General features: G+C 42.5%; 1 protein-coding gene across 1 annotated transcript; it reads left to right on the forward strand.

Annotated features, from left to right (window-relative positions):
* Positions 1 to 329: 329 nt before the first annotated feature.
* e2f1 (E2F transcription factor 1) lies at positions 330 to 12,247 on the forward strand. The gene is made up of 7 exons (XM_084015945.1): positions 330 to 1,693; positions 2,042 to 2,141; positions 4,572 to 4,791; positions 4,994 to 5,146; positions 5,288 to 5,402; positions 7,240 to 7,519; positions 8,321 to 12,247. Exons 1-7 carry the CDS (start codon positions 1,442 to 1,444, stop codon positions 8,560 to 8,562), a joined length of 1,362 nt encoding a protein of 453 aa, XP_083872071.1. The 5' UTR covers positions 330 to 1,441; the 3' UTR covers positions 8,563 to 12,247.
* Positions 12,248 to 13,078: the final 831 nt, after the last annotated feature.

Genomic DNA, 13,078 nt, shown 5'->3' on the forward strand with positions numbered 1-13,078 from the left:
GAACATTCAAGTTTTAGGTAAAGCAATGTCGCGTGCAATAATTGTAATGGGGAACAACTTGCACGATATGAAGAGTAAGCAATGGTACGTTAGTTAAATCACGTAAAATAACAAAACGACGGTCCACTAGTCTTTTTTTTTCATGGGACCTGAATGCACCGTCGGATCGATGAATCTCCGCTCGATAAAATGACAGACTTCAGTTTACACCAATCAGAGACCCTTGGTCCCGCCCTACGGAAAGAACAGGCTTTCGACCAATGCTAACCGTCGGATTCAACCACGTGGCGGTTTCGCGGCAAAAAAGATTTCGCGCGAAAACCGTCCGAGTCTTGTTTAGATGTAGATCAGCTGGGACAATAACAACAGTAACAGCCGATAACGGGCTCGGAACTGCACTTTTGTGAATGGACCGTGCCCGTTGCGAGCAACCGGCGGACCAACGGCTGCTGTTTTAAAAGGACGCGCGGTACATTCGCCGGTTTATTTCCTTACATTTCCAGTTTTGCCAGGCTGCTTCCTGCGTGCCCCAACAAAACGAGGGGGTTGAAGAATTGCGGCTAATAACTCAGCTAGCATGCTAACCTTCCCTATAATTCCACATTTAGTGATATCGCTTAATGCTCCGACGCCGTAACTGTTGCTTTATTACACGTATTCTCAAAAACCGCGCCGTGAATTGCGATTATGTCTTTCGCATTCTATACATTTTGTGTCGATAGCTCACTTCTGGAATGCTGCTGTAAAGTTTACTAGCCGTTTAACTGAGCCCCGTCTCCGTCGTAAGGGGAACTAATATAGCTATATAGACTCGGGTGGCTGGTTTGTCGGCTGCAGCGGGCTGTGGGCTAACTTGTGTCGGCCTGTACCGAGAGGACAGAAGCTAGCTCGTTAGCAGGGTTGGGAGTTGCGTTCAGGGCAGTGCGGCCAGGCCTCGCGGCTCTACTGTAACGTTACTGACAGGAGAGATGAAAACAAAAGATTAGCTTGCTCCCTCGCTAGCTCGCTAACACCCAGCGTCCGTTCCAGCCACTTTCTTAAACCACGCATCCGCGGTCGAGCCTCGTCGGTATGCATTTAGCAATATTATTTTATTTGCCAAATTTCCTGTTTGGCAGAGCATCCTGTCTGTTTCACTTCCAGCCCCAACTCGTTTCTGAGTCGTTAGCTTACAGTAGGTGATCATTTGGTGTTCAAGTGATATTTGTTTGTTTTTATTATGCGTCTGTAAGCAAAACGATGGACCACAGAGAAAGGGGAAGTTTTTAAAAGAAATGTTCGAGCTGCCTGTGAGCACGTGCAAGCCAACTTTCACGAGGTTTCGTCGCCGTTCCTTGAATTCACCGAGCACATATCCGAGTGGCTGCTGAGTCTCGAACCGCAGCGTCTTAGTTTGCGAGCCCCTAAAGTCAAGCTCAGGGCCGCTCGGTGACACACTGCCATGTCAGAGACTCTGATCACAGGGCAGACATCGGAGGATCTGTTGGCTGACTTCGAGACGTTGCTGAACTCCGGGAGTATCGCCCTGGGCGAGGACCACCAGATAGTGATTATCACCAGCCCCAGCAATGAGGGACTCCACTCGGCCGCTGCCCCCACCAGCACGGGGGAAATCCTGCTGTTCGCGACGCCACAGGGCCCCGTGGACGTGGGGATCCAGGACAAGAGGCGACCGGCTCTGGGGAGACCTCCGGTGAGGAGGGGAGGGGGGAGGTGTGGGAAGAAGGGGGACAGCAGAGGTCAATGAAAGTGAAAGCGCTAAACAGGGAGGTGGTTGGCGGAGGAGTCGACCCTTTTGACATATTATGTTTACATGTTTACATGAAGCCACTTCTGCCTTCTAGTAAAGCTGCAGAGGCCACCCACCTGTTGCTTTACCTTACCTTTCATTCAGCAGGATGCTGCTGTTTCAGTTGTTTTTGCTTTCCTCTTCCTGATACATAACTAGTGCATCATTGTAACAATATGTAGTGTTTACTTATTGTACTTCTGACAATGACTGTGCTTCCCCCCCCCCCCCATACCACCATTTGTACAACAGGTAAAGAGGAAGTTGGACCTGGATAGTGACCATCAGTATGTCAGCACAACTCGACCGTCCATAGGCCAAGCACCACCCTCCACACCCGCCCCTCCCAGAGGTGTGTACACACACACACACACACACACGCACACACACATGCTCGCAGATTGTTCTGTCAAATTTTCTCTCATTGTCACCCAAAATTCACAGCAGAAGCGACACGTCAGCTGCACGTGAGCGCTACATCCATCCAATCCATACAAAATCTGACCTTTGCTGCAGCTGTCATTGTTCCAAAGAAAACAACTGTCCTTTTATCAGACAAAAACAAGCCAATATGATTACATTGCAGCCCGTTTAGTTGCTGCGGTCTGCCTCAACACTGGAGTAGTTGCAAATATCGTTTTCCCCATCAGTCGCGCACACAAACACATCGGAAACATACCAAAGTTTCCCTTTTGAACTAGACAGTTGAAAATCCCCCTCCAAACCTGGGGTGTGTTCCAAAAAGCAGGCTCAACCAACTCTGAACCTAACCCTAAACTCGGAGTCAACCAACTCTGAGATGGGCAACTCAGGGTTTTCAGTTCCAGAACAGTTGTTCTGAATTAGTTCAGTCAACTCTGAGTATGTAAACTCTGAGATACGCCTGCCAACTCTACAAAGCCATCATCAATGGAGCTCCGATACTACCATTCACCATGGCAACCGGGAGAGAGTTATTGGATATATGCTCAGTTTTTATGCAGAAAACGAGCTCATCCTTAGAAAGCGGAGCAACGTAACTGCATCAAAGTAGAGATAGTTGGTGTGGCAGACAATTACTGCCTGACTTAATGTGTATAACTGAATGAAACAATCGATTGATCTAAAGGTGATAACGCTTTATTTTTGGCCTCGCAGAGTGACACTGTGGTGTAATGGTTGGCAACGCTGCCCACGGTGCTGGCGAGGGGTTCAACTCCTGTAGTTCATGAAGTAGCGGAATAAAAAAAAAAAAAATTTTCCTAGAGGTGTAATCCCCCCAGGCACAAAAAGAAAGTGTCTTCAGCTAAAAATTAATAATAATAATATTGCACAAATACGTAGACTAAGGCATATGGTTTTAATCATATTTCACATATTAAACTAAGAGTAAATATAAGCAGCTATTTCAACACAGAAATGTCCTTAAACATTTCAAAAACATTGCAAAAAATCTAAAGAGCTCTGCAAAGAATCTGAATTATGTCCGCGATATGAAATGTTGAAAATGTCGGAGGATATTGTTTAGATATGTGATTAGTAGGAAAAACTGTAATTTTCTTCTAAGTAATCAAAATCCTCTCCCGACGTAAAGCTGCTAAAATCACTTTTATTTCCATATGGATTAGGGTGACGAGGAAAGGACGGCACATTTTTCCAGAGATGGTTCAGATTCCGGAAAAAGAAGGAGACATGTAGGAGAAACTCAGGGTTTGTTGAAGCAAACCTGCCAGCGAGCAGGTTAGGGTCACAGAGTCGGTTACTATGGTAACTGACCTAAAGGTTGAGTTACCTCTCTTTCTGGAACAGAAAACTCAGAGTATCCCTCTTCTCAGGGTTAACAAACTCAGAGTTTCAGGAAAACCTGCTTTCTGGAAAACACCCCAGGACAGGCTTGTCTGTTGAGTTTACCTCTTCCTCCAGGCCAACACCGGCCTTTCATTGGGTAAATAGGACAAAATCCCAATTCTTCAGCTAGGAGAGCTGTGCTGCGTCTCTGCTGCCTTGGTCTGTGTTGTAGGGCAACAAGGGTGTGTTTTCTGGGGGGGAAAGTGTAGTTAAAGGACCCTGCCAGGGTTCCTGCAGGTCATTGTCCTCCAGCCACCTAGCTTACATAAACCTCTACCATGTTTATAAAAGTTACTTCACGTTAAAGATTGTTTGTTTACGTTTTGACCATATTCAATAAAGGTTACAGAATATACCTGAAAATGTTCACGGTTAGTTAAAACTCACCTCATTGTTAATATCCTCCTTCAAGCTCAAATTCCAGTTAGAATTCAGTTCTTGTTCGAAACTATTTTTCCTGGCGTAATAACTTTCCACCAAACAGCGGTCTTGGCTCTGTTGTAATTGACAGCTCAGAGGGCGGGACCAAAGTGTAAAGAAGGTCAACGATTGGCTGAAAGTTACACCAAGGGCTAAAGTGTATTCTTGGCTCGTTTTGACATGGAATGATTTTCAACTTCTCCCTGTCTTCTCATATTCATACTGGGACATTTTGTGACGTTGTTCTCTGACCAGTAGCTTCTTCTCTACATTGAATTGTGGGTTGTAAACCAACGTTGAGCGGTATCTCATACAAGCTTGTTTATCTCACCACTTCCTGGTTACAAAGTCCAATCAGAGCCAGCCAGAGAACTTTGAGAATATGTGTTGCTTGTGCAGAGAGACTGTGCTTGTTATTGAGGTTAGCGAACGCCAGGGGGAATCTCTGCTAATGGAGAGAAGCCAGAATTCCACTGGTATCGTCCTTTTGTTAAAAGGAATTTTTAAACGGTGTCCCCAACGCCTTCCATTCCAGTTCCTAGAACCACGACGGAGAAGTCCCGGTATGACACCTCGTTGAACCTGACCACCAAGCGCTTTCTGGACCTGTTGTCCCAGTCAGCTGACGGCGTGGTGGATCTGAACTGGGCCTCGCAGGTCTTGGATGTCCAGAAGAGACGCATCTACGACATCACCAACGTACTGGAGGGAATTCAGCTCATCTCCAAGAAGTCCAAGAACAACATCCAATGGCTGTGAGTATGAACAAAGAATAAATAGCATTCCATCAAAACAAAACCAGCAAATATACACTAATTGAAACATTTAAGAAAATTAAGTATAACACATAAAGAGGGCTTATTTCATCAGTAACATATAAATAAAAAAATAGTGGCTGTTAAGTTGTTTGCAGCGCTTTTTTTTTTTTTAATTTTCCCGCCCCGTCTTCCCCTGCAGTGGTCATCGAGTTGATGCAGCGTTGGTTTCCCGGCATAAGGAGTTGAAGAGGGAGGTGTGTGATCTCACAGAGGCTGAGGAGCAGCTGGACGAGCTCATTTCTAAATGCAACCTACAGCTCCGACTGCTCACAGAGGACCCACAGAACAAGAAATATCCTTTTGACAACTTTTAATAACTTGTTTGGTTTGGCCAGCTGGCATTATCAGGACTGCTTTTTTAAAGAAAGTGTTGCAGTCTTGCCACGGCACCAAACGCTGCTGCGTTGTATTCCTTAATCGTTGAGTTCATTACGTTGGGCTATGTGCGCTGCCAGGACTTAAAGAAGTCATTTGATTCCCCGGACCAGCTGGTCATGGTAATCAGAGCCCCACCAGAGACCCAGATGCAAGTTTCAGAACCCAGCAAGGTACAGGACGTTTTTATAAAGACAAAATACAATATGCAACACAAGATACGTATACACACACCAGTTAACAAAATGATGATGAAGCTCATGATGTTGATGATATTGATGTACTAAATCTACCTTTGCCACCACCAAGATTCTTAACAAAACTGACATAAATAACATATTCAGGCATAGTCTCCCCTCCCCTCCACACCATACCAGGTAGGAGGGGGATCTCTTTGCACCTCACGATTGGATTCCATTACGATTCAGAGGTCAACGATTTGATTATAAACCGATTATCGATGCATCTCGATGCAACAATTTTTTGTGTACATTTCCATGCATGATTAAAAATAAAACATGAAATCTGAGTTTGCTACTCAGTTTGCTAGTCACTTCCTACTTTTGTGATAATCATTAAAGAAAATCAACAGGTTAATTACTGTCTCATATTTTATTAAAGGTAATGCTTTTCTTTGTCACAAGTAGATATGACATGACACGATACAAAATCCTCCTGTTACAGGCGATGAGCATATCCCTCAGAGAAAAACAGTATACTGTAGCCAATATACAGATAAAAAGCTTTCAATGCAATAATCAATACAGCTTGCATTTCAACACATCACAGCTTAGCGGTCTGTGGGATAGTATCTAACGTTTCATACAGAGACCCAACAAACTGAGTAAAACCAGAGACTGTCGGTGGAACAAACAACAAAGTCGCTGCCGTATTTATGCCGAGACGACGTTATGTTCAGTGTTTACGTAGCTGAGCTTAGCTCTGAGACAGCCGAACGCCAAAACAAGCATTTTTAAAGTGATTTACTTATTAACGGACAGACTTAACAAACCATGACTTAGGACTTTTTCCAAATTGTTGTTACTTCGGCATACTCTTTATCGGTAAATTGCAGTGAAATCATAATGTTGTTTTTTTGATAGTGACCGCTGCTGTGAATGCAGCTCTATGAGATACACTGATCCCCCTCCGGGTAAAGGTATAAACTCGGACAGGATGCCGTTTAGTTTCCCGGTGTGTCTGGGACTTCCACAACATGTACAAAGCAGTAATAGTGTTTATTTCCGCTATGAATGATGAAACATTCTTGGTGTAAATGCAGAGGTGTCTCTGTTATGTGCAACGCCACAGACTGTCTGGGTGCTGCATTTCCGAGTTCCGCCTTTTGAGTTCCGTAAACAATACGGATTAAAAATAATTGATTATTCACATTTGTGAATCGATTCAGAATCGTCCACATTCACATCACGATGCATCTAAGAATCAATTTTCTAATACCAGGCTATGTCGTAAGTTTTCTTTTTCTTTTTTTTTTCTTTTTTTTTTTACCAATTGGTCCTAATGGGTCGCCCCCAGACCCTGATACGAGGGGTCTGGCTTATTGTGGGTTTGATCCCAAAAACAGCCCCAAGTCCCCAAGGAGGGGGCCTGTTTATATTGGCAGTCATTTCCTTAAGTGAGGTGGTATGAGAGGGAGGCCTGCCTTCCCCATGTTGTCGGCTCCAGAGAGATCCACTGCAGCTCCCCATGAGCTCACATGATCCTGACGGTTCCCATATACTGCGATTGTGTTTAATATAGATTAATAATATGGCGGCTGACGACTTTTAGATGCAGAGAAAATAAACCAATCAATAAATATATACGCCAATAACCAAGAAGAGGGAAATAATGAACAAAACCAAGAAAGATAAGTAGGATGAATGACAACAAAACACTAAATTAAAAATCAAGAAATAAACAAGGATATAATCATGAGCATTTTGAAGCATGTTTATTTTGTGGATGTGAGGTTTTCACCCGACGTGCGTGTTTGTCTTCGTCTCTCAGGGTTACCAGGTGTCGTTGAAGAGCACTCGTGGTCCAATAGATGTCTTCCTCTGTCCAGAAGACAGCTCTGGCGTCTGTAGCCCCGTCACAGGAAATAGTCCCTCCAAGCCAGATACTGACCCATCCCTGGTCCCGCCTCCCACACAACCCACAGACCAATCACAAGACAGAACCTCCACACCAACCCCAGTGGCTTTATCATCGCCAGCGTCCACGTCCTCCACAGTGACGGCGGCGTCCCAGCCGGACCCCTCATCACTGGTGTTAGGTGGTGATGCAGGTGAGTGTTTGTCAGTAGATTAATGTACATTTATAAAAATGTTTTGATACTCTTCCCAAAATCTTGAATGTAAGCTTTAAACATAAAACAAATCTTCATGGAGAACCTGACTTCATGTCTGTTACATTAGATTAATGGGAAGACTTGCCGATACCGAGTACCAAACTTTGAAAACATGTTTTATTTTCATCAGATGATCCTCATTTCTAACGGTTACAAATATAAAATCCAGGACGTGTTTTCGTTTCCCTCTTCCTAAAGAAGAATAGTGCTGGTCCACCTTAAAGGTCCTTAAGGCCACCTTAACATGCTTTAACATGTTTGTGCACCAGGTTATTGTTGCAGCTTATGCTCAACTCAACAAGAGGTTAACGTCACGTTGCCTTAGTGGTATCGGGTCCACGCGGTCTGCAGGACTGTAAGGCATGAGTCAGACGTGATGCATTGCTACATATGGCTCACGAAGCTGTCACACATAAGTGAAAGATATGAATATGTCACATGAGACTGTATACTGATTTACATGGCTGGAGCTTCAGCTGGAAAAAATGGAGCTTAAATATATCCACACACTTCATAGGAACACATCTCTGGTGGCCGACGCACCTGAATGGCATGCAGCCTTTGTTGATGTTATTCATTACACCTGTGCCTTTACTGCTATGACATGTCAGAAAGGGTTGCTCTATTACTTGGGATGTGCCACCAACACAAAGTGGTTGATGTTCTTTATCTTGGTGTGTGTTTTGCGTGTTACGTCTGCGGTCCAGCATTTATTTGACTTGTGGCTTTCCACGACAGAATCGTTGCTGGGAGGCGACCCATTCTCCAGCCTCGGGGACATGCCCGATTTTGACCTTTCACCCCTCTCCTCCTCGGACTTCCTGAATGGAGATGGCCTCCTTCTCCCATTGGACGGTTTCATCAATCTGTCCCCCCCTCACAGTCATGACTACCACTATGGACTGGAGGACCACGAAGGCATCAGCGAACTGTTCGATTGTGACTTTAGTGACCTATCGCAGGTTTTAGGGGACAGTTAGGTGAAGACGAGGAGGAGGAGGAGCAAGTTGGCTTCTAGATCTAGGACTGGTCTCTGGGGGCTTCTAAAAGAGGGCTGGAAACCAACATTTTACGGGCAAATGTTTGTCAAACTTGATGTTGTAATTGTGCGGTGTGGGAAAATGTTTTGTGTAGTAATTGCGTGTGATCCTAAAAATACCCCCCTAATGACAAAATCTCAGTCCCCAAAATGTGTTACAGCACATTGTTAGCACTTGTCATTGGCCATATAAACTTTAGACCAAGAATTTAGCTTTAGTATAGCTATTTAAATTATTTATATGAATGTTATTTTGGTATTTTGTAAATGCGTTTTTCTGTTAATAATGTTTTATCTGAGTGGATTGTGCAGGTGTTTGTGTGTGTGATTGTGTTTTGTGTGTGTGATTGTGTTTTGTGTGTGTGAAGTATGGACTCATAGGGCTGGTTTCCTTAAAACTGATTGGCTGACATGCGATTCATTAGGCTGTTTTTTATTTTATTTTATTTTTTATTGACGTCTCGGTCTGAAGGGGAGAAGTTTTCATCCCACGGGTGAAGCTGAGTCAATGAAACCAGCGTTATTGGAAGGGAAGATTCAGTGCTGGGCTCTCCAAAAGCGTCTCGGAGCTATGGTGCAGTATCTCACACTCTCTCTCGCTCTCAATGATAGAGGCCATTCTAAGCACAAAAGGAAAGGCTTCTCCGTTAATTATTTGTTGGATCTGTAACACTGGAATCATGACAGACTGGTTTCTCTAACGTCTGACACCGATACTCAAGGTATCATTGCCCCCAATTTACAGATTTACTGATGTTCCACATGCAGTCTCCTACAGCGGATTAAGAGTTTGGAAGGTCAATCTCGAAATGCTTTCCAAACCCACTCGCCAACAGATGTTTTGACAGGGCTATACATCTGTAAAATGAACACAAACAAATGGGTTACCATGACATTTTGAGTATCCATCATTTTTCTTCAAAAGACGCATTGCCTTTGGCCGTCTGGAGAAAAGCCATTTTAGAGAGTGAAAGTAGTGACTAATTATGAGGTTTGAAGTAAGTTGAAATGGTCCAGAGAGGTTTTGTTGGTGTGCAGGATACCAGGTAACGGTAGCCTGCTGCAGATATGATAGTGAATAAAAAATAAAAAAAAGAAATAAAAAAACAACTAATACCGAATATGTTCTCTATTAGTTAGGTAGGCGTTTAGCCGTAGTCTCAGGTGTTTGGAGCAGAGCGGAGTCTCTAATCAATATTTTGATGCAAAGATATGAGTGTTTTTAGACTGTTTTAGATGCATTTCATGGGCATTGTGTAGGTTGGTAATAGGTTTTTGCAGGTTTAGAAAATTCTTGAAGACGGTGCATGTATTTAAAAAAAAAAAAAAAAAAAAAAAAGTCTGGTTCATGTTCAAGTGAGATAAGTTCACCAGATGCCTGTTGACTAATCCTCCCGCAACCGGCCGACTGTTATGTTGACTGAGCCCTGACACCCAGTTAAAGGACTCCAGTAGATCCTCACACACACCATACAAGCTTAACTGCATGTTTTCTAAAAGTTTCCATTCAGCGTTCATCATTGTGGCTGAATTAAAGCACAGCTGCACCTTTGCTTTGACGGTCTAATCAGTGTAGAGCAGAGGTGAGTCCAGGAGGTGGAAGTGATGGGATCCTGATAGGAATTCAAAACGGGGATGTGCTGTTGTTGTTGTTCAGTGTGTGTGTGTGCTCCTCATATCGGTCCAGAAAAGTTAATGTTCATGCCTTAAATCAATGACCTCTACCAGGTGACGGGAGGCTCCTGAGATATCTTATCTTGACCCCAAAAGGATCAATTCCTCCTCAGTTTTCTACAACAGTCTGCCTTGACATACTACTACATGCCTTGGTTCTTTAGAAACCACACTGACTTTCATTTGAAATGAGCAGCAATAACAAAGACGTTTTCCCATCATGCACTCGGAGCATGAGATGGAAAAACTGTCCTGCTACCTGTTGTGTATTGTTAGAGCTAGAAATGTTTGCGTCAAACTTTTATTTTCTTAAGTTATGTAAGCTAACCTATTTTTGCATTCCTGAAGTTTTGATATGCGAGTGCATGCAATTTGTTTTTGTTGAATTTCATATTTATTTATGTGTGTTGGCAGGGGAGGAGAGTAAATGGGGGGCAGGAAGCGACTTTACTTCTATACTTTGTAAATCCAAGCAAGTCATGCGTTGGCAGATGTGTCCTTTAGTGCTGAAAAGAAGTGTCTTGTTTGTAAATTAGCTTCTCAACAGTAACGCATTTATAATTTGCAATGTTTTTTCCCCCTCAGAGAATCTATTTCCATGTCTTGCTGTTGTGCATGTGCAACCTTCTCATTGGCCAGAGATGCAGAAAAAATCTTCAGGAATCCAGTTTGTCATTTTTGACTGAACTGACTAATGAGTAACTTTATCATTCTTTATCCCTCCGTTAGAAGCCTCCTCTTGTCACATCTGTTTAGGTTGCAGATATCTCCGTGTTGCAGGCAGCATAGCTGATCCCAGGTTGTGGAAGTGTAACCTTTGGGTGCCTCAAACTGTTTATATATCGTTATTTTCCTTTACCTGCAGGTCTGTGGAAAACATAAAAATCCAACGTATAAATTCAACAGCTTCTGAAAATCTTTTAACCGACAACAAGTCACTTAAATAGTTTTGTAACCTTTGGAATGTATCATGCGTTTTTGTCTGAGTGTTTTTAACAGCTGAACCGATGGACGTTGTTGAAAGTCGGCGATTCATGTTGTCATCCCGTCACGTTTTTAAGTTCTCTGCAGGACAAATGCGTTGCCTTGTTGAGGTGTTTTTAAATTATGAATGAATATTCAAATCAGGATTTATTTGTTTGTGTGCGGCCATGGTGAAAGAATGCAATGTTTTCAGGTTTTTGTGTGTTTTCTTTTTTGTTTATTTGCACCAGGGTTGAAATCAAATCACCTTCAGTTAAAACAAAAAAATGGTATAAAATTGGGAATTGTAAAAATCAAAGCATGTCTGGATTTTAGAAGTAAGTGGTTCGGCTGTAATGAATTCATCATGAATTGGATGTGATTTAATCAAAACTATACAACATTATAAATATTGCAGTGTATCTTTTGTACAACGGTTCGTATGATATCTTACGAAGCTATTCCTTATTTTTCATGCACTTTTCCTGTGAATGTCTTACAATTTAATGTCCATTTCTGCTTGTTTCGTCTTTCAAAAATAAACTTCCTTCTTCACAGGAAGCAACTTTTGTCAGGTTTAGGCGACTAAAAAACAGCGGGTGAAAAGGTTTTTTTTCTTTTATTTTTTTTTTAAGATCCACGTTGACCTGCTGCCTACGCAGACCTTATCGATCTATACTTCCTGCTTCACGATTATCAGGATTGCATAGATATTGATGGTGACGTTTCACACGTTTTACAAGCGCACTGCCGTTGCTGTTTAACAGAACAAAAGTGAATTGACTCCAACCCTGATATGTCACTGTCCAAAGTGCTTTTAAGGGAAACCGTAGCTTATCCAACAATAACAATCAATTTTGTTTTGTTTGTTTTTACACATTGTTGTTTTCGTTGCGACATACTGGGTGAACAACAAAAATACAGATTTGTACTTCTGAATAATAAATGGGCCCCGATATGCCATGCCCTTTTTGTATCAATTGCTTTGACAAGAATAAAAATGTACTATTTTCATTTGACCCGTTTTGACATATCTTGTCTTTCCGTTGTACAAAAGTGAATCTAAGGCCAGAAATGTAGATTCTCTTGAATTCATTTTAATTGATTTAACTTGAGGATGGTGTGCTGTAGACACCACAGCAGTGTACCACACTCGTACGACGAGGCTTGCAGATACATGCAAAAAAGCATTTTTACAGTTTAATGTAAGTGGAGAAACGATGCGTTGTGAGCTTCCCATTAATCATCTTATCTTTGTAGGACCTCATTCCCATACTGTTGAGGAAATGTACTACATATGTTATAGTTATCACTATTAGAAAAGACTGTGCTCAGACTGTGAGATTAACACTGCCAGAAATGCATTTGAGGTCAAGAACTCTTTCCAGCAGTATCCATCACATCCAAGTAAAAATATAGTCTCAGCGAAGCAGCTAGAGGGAGCCCTTCAGCCAGGACGGAGAGGGAGCCATGCATCATACAGTACACAACAGAAGTGAGTACACCCTTGTGCAATATCACTTAAATGTCGAATGATTAAAAAAATGTATCACCTTAGTGATTTGAACAGCAGTGTACTTGCGCTTATGTAAAATGAAAAACTAACGGTTTAGATTGACTATATTAAAAACACAAATTAAAAACTCAATACGACAGAAGTCGGTACACATTCAACTCTATTTATTTTCCCACCTTTATTTTTGATGACAGACTCAATCCTCCAGGGACTCGAGGAAACCAGTGTTGCACAAATCTCTGGAGAGACGTTCTTCAGAGACATCTTTCAGCTGCTCTTTGCTGGAGGGGTTGTTACTTTATTT

This window comes from Eutrigla gurnardus (assembly GCF_963514095.1).
Source record: "Eutrigla gurnardus genome assembly, chromosome: 8".
Lineage (NCBI taxonomy): Eukaryota > Metazoa > Chordata > Actinopteri > Perciformes > Triglidae > Eutrigla > Eutrigla gurnardus.

What these genes read in the sequence shown, in the direction of transcription:
- e2f1 (XM_084015945.1), top strand. Translation starts at nt 1,442, where the DNA reads ATGTCAGAGACTCTGATCACAGGGCAGACATCGGAGGATCTGTTGGCT. An exon ending in GAGGACCCACAGAACAAGAA is followed by an intron (nt 5,147 to 5,287) that starts ATATCCTTTTGA and finishes TGAGTTCATTAC; the next exon opens with GTTGGGCTATGTGCGCTGCC. An exon ending in AAGTTTCAGAACCCAGCAAG is followed by an intron (nt 5,403 to 7,239) that starts GTACAGGACGTT and finishes TTCGTCTCTCAG; the next exon opens with GGTTACCAGGTGTCGTTGAA.